The following is a 7,757-nucleotide window of genomic DNA, read 5'->3' as shown; positions in this document are numbered from 1 at the left end:
TCCACCACTACCATCACAGAGGGGTCTTACCAGACACTCTCAGTGTGCTATACAATCTATTTGCATTCTCATCCTGTGATAACGCCCTCTGCCTCACCAGTAAGTCATACTCTGCGACTAGCACTCGGGCCTCGTCAGTGGGCACGTCGTATCGTCACAGCTCGTCGCTGTAGGCTCCTGTCCAGGAGATCCTCAAGGGGACTCTCTATTTGGTTATCTATCTTTGTCATCGGCATGCCGTGACATTAGAATAAGACTGACCTTTTACGCCCCTACCAAGTGTCTAACACTGGTAGCCGCGCATTTTTGCCCAGAGACACTCTGGCCCAGGGCAGGCCTATTTCCACATCACTTCCCTCATACACTTCCTCTGCGTCTCTACCGCCTAAGCCGCTTCCTTCCTTCAAAAGGAATAGCGCTGCATCGACCGGTAAAGCACCCCAAGTACACAACGGTATCGTTCCGCCCAACGAGCGCTACCACCCATACCAACGCGATCCCCGGCGCACTCACCGTCTGACTCAGGGGAATCTCGTCCAAGCGAAGCCCCCACAAGCCAGCTCACAAGGCATTACAGCTGAGCGTCGCCAACAGGAGCGCAAGGTTAGCCTCTGGCTCGAAGGAATTCCAAGAGACGCGCTTACCCCGTCCATTCCACTCCAACCCCCTCACCCCTACGCTACATTTTCCGCCATCGACGTTCTCAATTTCGCGCTCTCAAAGAGCTACCATCCTCGTGGGATCCACGAAAATCCCAAAGGTACTCTCCCCGAGAACATTGCGCTGACCGTATACGCTACCATTCAGCGATACAAAGTCCTGCAGCAGCCTCACATCGCGGCCAAGTTCACAGAGGAGCAGTTGAAGTGCCGAGATAGAATTCTTCGACACCTATCAGTAATAAACGAGCGCATCAGAGCCGGGCACGATTTCACGTTCGTCGACAAGTGCATTGCTATCAAGCTTTGCGTAGGACTAGGGAAGATTCCCTTCAAGGGAATCAATAAGGAGCAGGAGCGCGTAGGCAAGGAGATAGTGAAGTTTGAGAAGGAGTCGTGCTACTGGCCTTATTGAAGACCAGTAATATTTTTTGTATCCAAGTTTCATGCCGAGATACGTGATCGGCTTCATATATGAGAACTACATCGTGGACTTTTATCGCCCAGCACAGGGACAACTCACAGTCATCTGCACTGCGTACTTCATCTATCAACCTCTCGTCACCAACTGGCAGCAAGTACTTTACCACTACATGGTACAAGTACATGCCTACACCACCTACTCGGCACCATTCCGCCTCATTCCAGATTTTGAGGAAGAACGGAAATATTGGCACTACCGAGCAGAATCTCTACGAGAGGGACTAGAAGAAGAAGGACTTATCGAGGAAGACCCCGAACCCTTCTAGATAAAACATTGAGACCAATAATCGACCAAATTACACATTGTCCGTCACCTCATCCCCACTATCTTCAACATCGATCCCAATGTCTCAATATGATCTTGGAGGCGTTGCGTTCCCAGGAGGACACACCGTTAGTGAACCTACAGACCCTTGAAGGAGCAATGCCCCTTCTACGCCATCAGAAGCAGGACCAGCTGCCTCTGTGGATGAACCCTTTACTAGCAGCACACCCAAGGTGTCGGGAGTAGTCAGAAACCCATCACCCACCACCCTGCCAGCATTCTCCACACCTCAGACTTGGAAATGACAGGGAGTTCCTTACGCAACCATCGAGGAAGCCGCCAATGCTGCCACACCAAACACCATCCCAAACGACGTTAAGGAATGGGTAATGAACGTGGTGCGATCATTCGTCATGAGAGACGTTGTAAGCTCGTATGAAGCCTTACGACAAAAAATGGATGAGCGACACGAGCGCATGGTGGCCGCGTTGGAAGATGAAGTACTGGCTCGCATCCACGTCGAAATAATGGCAGTGGAAATGCGAGATCAGTTAAAGACCGCAAGAGCCCAGATCGGCACCCTCTCTGCCGATAATGAACGGCTCATCAAGTCAAAAAACAATCTGACGCTCGAAGCCCAAGCAATCCGCAAGGACTTCGAAGATTACAAGGATGAAGTAAAGGGTCAGATGGATGCCCTTTACAGCAATATGGTCACTCTGAAGGAGGCACAGGAGAAGATCACCACCTACATCGTTGGCTTAGAGTCCAGACTCAACAATGTCATCATCAATGCACCTCCCCAAGGTATCCAACAACCGGCTGGTCAATCCAGTCAATCACCCCGCCGAATCAAGCTCCCAGACCCTCCCAAATACTCAGGGAGGAAGTCGTCCGAAAACTTCGAGACCTGGTTCACAAACCTTCTCATTTGGCTCGACTACAATCATTTTACGGATGACAAGGATAAAATTCGGCAGGCCAATGCACATCTGGAAGGAGGAGCAGCTCTATACATGAAAGAGTATGCAACCAAGCTCGCCTCCGGACAAGACGTCGGCACATGGGCAGAATATACTCAGAAACTGGAAATGGCATACAAAATGCTTGACCCCAAGCGCACGGCACAATCCCTGCTAGATGCACACTGCGCAATCCGCCACAAAACAATGATCGCCTTTGCAGAAAATTTCAGGGCTTATGCTCCTGAATCAGGATATTCTGACGAAGATCTGATCGTCAAAATTAGGGAACAACGGTCGACCCATATCCAAACGGTTATGTCAGTAACTGAGACTTTAGACCCCTCGAAGATTCCAACCACCTGGATGGATTATCTCGAGTTCTGCCTGGAGATTGAAATCAAACATCTTCAGCAAATGACAGGCAACAAGTCTACTGGACAAACCACAGCAACCAAAGCAGTGGCTCCCAAAGACCCTAATGCAATGGACACAAGTGCACGAATTGCACATGAACTCTCCCCGAAACAAGACAGGTGGCTGGCAAACAAACTATGTTTGTTTTGCGGAAAGCATGCCTACGAACGGGGAAAGCGGTGTCCTTCCCCCAAGCCTGAATACAAGGGCAAGCAGTTTCAGACACGATCCGCCCTGAAGCAAGGGCAAGGAAAAGGGAAGAGCAAGGCGACGAACGTGCGACAGGTGGAAGAAGAAAGTAGCACGGGCTCATCAGCTCAAATTGCGGCACTGGAACAAGCAATTGCTGCACTTCATGGCATGAGCACAACCTCGACTACTCCACCATCCAGCAAAGGCAAGGGCAAGGTGAAGACAAGCACTGATGCGGCATCAATGGCATTGGCATCAACGGCTAAGGACACCAATGCGAGAATCATCGAGATAGATGAATTCTCAGAGGATTTTCATTACGAAGTGTAGATGAGTCTGGTGTCACACTTCAGGACAATTGTATTAGTACCGTGAGAATGAATGTACCTAGTGACCATCTATATATTGCATCCGCAGGTTTCTCTAAACATTCGATCGAATTACCGATAAGATTCGTATCATGGGAAATCCAGACAACGGCACTATTGGATTCTGGAGCATTCTCTTGCTATATCGACCAGAGATTCGCTGAAAAGCATGGGTTTAAGATGATACCTCTAAACCACGAAATCAGAATTCTCAACGCAGACGCCAGTCCCAACAAGGGAGGTGCAATTACTCATCGTGTAGTCACAAGCATCTTAATCGGGGGGCACCGATCAACTGAGAGTTTGCTCGTCACAAACCTTGGATGCATGTTGATGATCCTCGGCATGAAGTTCTTACAAGAACATAACCCCCGAGTTGACTGGGAACATAGAGAGGTCACGTTCTCAAGATGCAGACACACGAGGAAGCAACGAGTCAAAGTATGCGAAGAAGAAGTCAACCTTCTATCGCAACCTCGACTCGAAGATGAAGCGATTCTCTCCAACGTACACATGGATGACGGGTGGGATCAGGAAGATAACTTCATTAACTGGATAGACTTGCAAGACCAGGATCTTCGTAACATGGTGCATGACATCCTAGGCATAAGCAAGAAGGAAAAGGAGCATTTGGTAGAAAAGCCGGCAGAAGAGACACAGGACAAAGAATATTGGTCCAAATTCGTCCCTCCAGAATTTCATCAATTTGAAGATGTGTTCTCGAAGAAGAGCTCGGAAAGAATGCCGATGCGTAAGCCCTACAATCACACAATTGATCTTGTCTCAGACGCGGCAATCCCGAGACCAGCAAAAGTATACCCTATGTCTTTACGAGAGAAGAACTCGCTCGATGAATAGATTGACGGCAAACAAGCCAAGGGCTACATTCGACCATCTAAATCCCCTTACGCCGCTCTGGTATTTTTCGTCAAAAAGAAGGATGGCTCTCTTAGACTAGTTCAAGACTACAGGGCGTTAAACAGTGTCACCAAGAAGAACAAATTCTCACTCCCCCAAATCAACGATCTCATTAACGGACTCTCAAGGGCTAGCATATTTACTACACTAGACCTGAGATGGGGGTACAACAATGTATGCCTTCGCAAGGGAGATGAGGAAAAAGCAGCGTTCATTACCCATAGAGGGTTATTCGAACCCACTGTAATGTACTTCAGATTCTGTAATGCTCCTAGCACCTTCCAAGCCATGATGAACGACGTTCTAGGTGATCTCATTCGCACTGGAAAGGTAGCAGTCTATATAGATGACATCATCATCTTTACGGATAACCAGGAGGAACATGACTGTTTGACCAAAGAGGTTCTACAATGACTCCGAGACAATGACCTGTTCGTGAAACCAGAAAAGTGTCACTTTGCGACTACTTTCATCAAGTTTCTCGGACTCATAATCTCAAAAGGGTCGATACAGATGGACTCAGAGAAGGTCGACGGCATGCTCAAATGGCCGGTGCCCACCAAGGTAAAGCAAGTACAAGCATTCCTTGGTCTAGCAAATTTCCATCGACGATTCATCAAGGATTTCGGATCGATGACCCGACCCTTGACTCTATTAACACGTAAGGACGCACCATGGAAATGGGAAGATCCTCAACAAAAGGCATTCGAGGCCCTCAAAACTGCATTCACTTTCACCCCAATCCTAGCACTCCCCAACGCAATCTGTCCCTTTAGACTAGAGACAGATGCCTCAGACTTTGCCACAGGCGCAGTCCTTGAACAGTTGGGAGAAGATGAACTCTGGCATCCTGTCGCTTATTACTCCAAGTCACTCAATGAACACGAGCGTAACTATGAGATTTATGACAAGGAAATGCTAGCTATCATTCGGGCATTGGAAGAATATAGGCAATACTTTGAAGGACACCCGCATCCGGTTGAGATATGGTCGGATCACCTTAATCTTACCTATTTATGGCAAGCTCAGACACTGACCAGACGACAAGCTCGATGGTCACTTTACCTTACAAGATTTAACTTTATTCTCCGTCACTGCCCCGGAAAGACAATGATGCGTGCCGATCCTCTGTCCAGGAGGCCAGATCATGAGAAGGGGGTGAGCAATGACAATTCAGGGCAAACTCTGCTTCGACCCGAATACTTTGCCATCCATGCGATCTCAGCCACTCATTCCTCCGAAGTTGACGATGCAAAACTTCTAGAAAGAGTGAAATCGGCACTACAAGATGACGAAATGACCAAAGGTTACCAGCACCTACTAAAAACTGGCAAGCGAGAGTTCAGAAAAGACCTCCAAGAGTGGAACTTCGAGCATGGATTGCTGCTCAGAAGAGGAAAGGTCTACGTTCCAAAGGACTCTACGCTGCGGAATGAGCTGATCAAGCTACACCACGACATCTCCACGGCCGAACACCCTGGACGATGGAAGACGCAAGAACTGATTAGCAGGAATTATTGGTGGTCAGGGCTCACCATTGATGTTAAGAAGTACGTCCAAGGCTGTGTAACCTGTCAAAGAAACAAGACGAGCAAACAGAAGCCTTACGGACTACTTCAACCTAACCCAGTGCCAGAAGGACCTTGGGAAATGGTTACATGCGACCTGATTATGCAGTTACCGCCAAGCCGGACCATAGGGGAGAAAAGAAGACTGCCATTTTGGTAGTCGTCGACAGATTCACCAAACATGCTCACTTCTACCCAGTAGACGACATGGTGACAGCATCTCAAGTAGCGTCGATTTTCTACACTGAAGTATTCAAACTCCACGGAATTCCCCGGCAGATCATATCCGATCGAGGCACACAGTTCTCAGCCAAGCTATTCCAGGAGTTCTGCCAGAAACTTCATATCAAATCTACGATGTCTACAGCTTATCACCCTGAAACAGATGGACAGACCGAGCGAGTCAATCAAATTCTGGAGCAATATCTGCGCATGTATTGCAATTACCGACAAACTGATTGGGCCACGCTATTGCCCACAGCGGAATTCGCATACAATAACCAAGCTTCAGAATCAACAGGCCTGTCTCCATTTTTCATTGAGCATGGTCGACACCCCCGAATGGTGCCAGACGTACTGGAAGGAATACAACATCCATCCCTGGAACACCTATTCCACAACCGCGATCAAGCACAGGAACAAGCTCGTGCCGCTTTATTGTTAGCAGCAGAAAAAATGAAATGGTACTTCGACCTTAAAAAGCAGGACGTTCCTTTCAAAGTAGGGGACGAAGTGCTTATTCGAGGAAAAGATCTTCACGTCAAAGTCAAAAGCCAAAAGCTGGCGACTCAAAACTATGGACCATTCAAGATCCTCGAAAAGATCGGAGTCATATCATTCAAACTGCAACTACCAGCGGACATGAAGATACATCCCGTGTTTCACGCTTCTAAGCTTATAATGTTCCATCAAGACTCTATCCCGGGATGTGTACCTCCCCCTAACCCTCCAGTCATCATTGACGGAGAGGAAGAATGGGACGTAGAAGACATCCTGGATTCAAGAGTCAGGTATAACAAAACCCAGTATCTCATAAAATGGGTGGACTACGACCACAGCGATAATACTTGGGAACCATTGGAAAACCTCACAAATGTCAAAGACAAAGTAGAGGAATTTCATAAGACACACCCAGACGCTCTAAGAGCAAAGCCGCAAACACGCAAAGCACACAAAATCGCTCTGTCTGATCACCCTGATGAATTCATGGTCTTCTTCTGCACCCATCCAAATGCCAGAGCACCCTACAAGGGTTCTGCAGAAGCTGTTGGCTGGGATGTCAAGTCCATACAAGACATAGATATCCCCCCACACTCCCGAATGCTCATTGGCACCGGACTTGCGGTCGATCCCCCAAAGTGGACATACATTCGAGTGGCCCCCCGAAGTGGGCTAGCCCTCAAAGGAATCGATGTCGCAGCAGGGGTAATTGACCCAGATTACACAGGGAAAATCAAGGTGCTTCTCGTTAATATGACCAGCAAACCATTCGAGGTCAGAACAGGCGATCGTGTCGCACAACTCATATGCGAACGTTATGCTCCAGGAATCATTTCTGAAGCAGATAGTTCACTCGCAAAGCGAACCATATGAGGCGCCAAAGGCTTTGGCTCATCGGGACGATGAACCTTGAGAAGGGGGTGATGTCACAGTTTTACCTGACAAAGTCATTATAGGAACAAATGCTATTAAGGAGCATATCATTTTTCATCATTTCTCGTCGCACAAGAAGTCACGTGACCTAATGAGATAAGATAAACGAGGCATCCAGTCACATGACCTCGGATCTCTCTCGGCATTGTCATGTGACACCGAACTCCTCGGCATGGTGTCATATGTCGCAATCGCCATAATGCCATATTGCGTGCTCAAGAGGAGCTCCGTCTCCGTGGGTTATTATTAGGCAACCAATCAGGATAATTGGG

General features: G+C 48.1%; 1 protein-coding gene across 1 annotated transcript; it reads left to right on the top strand.

The window, feature by feature from the left end:
• Positions 1-234: 234 nt before the first annotated feature.
• LAESUDRAFT_758370 (uncharacterized protein) lies at positions 235-1,408 on the top strand (the record flags this gene model as incomplete). The annotated part of the gene is made up of 3 exons (XM_040912442.1): positions 235-239; positions 297-1,040; positions 1,102-1,408. The coding sequence occupies 3 exons, from the start codon at positions 235-237 to the stop codon at positions 1,406-1,408; spliced, it is 1,056 nt and encodes a 351-aa protein (XP_040765553.1).
• Between the last annotated feature and the right edge of the window lie 6,349 nt (positions 1,409-7,757).

This window comes from Laetiporus sulphureus, assembly GCF_001632365.1.
Source record: "Laetiporus sulphureus 93-53 unplaced genomic scaffold LAESUscaffold_14, whole genome shotgun sequence".
In the NCBI taxonomy this organism is placed as follows: Eukaryota; Fungi; Basidiomycota; class Agaricomycetes; order Polyporales; family Laetiporaceae; genus Laetiporus; species Laetiporus sulphureus.
This window is presented reverse-complemented; position numbering and strand designations above follow the sequence as displayed.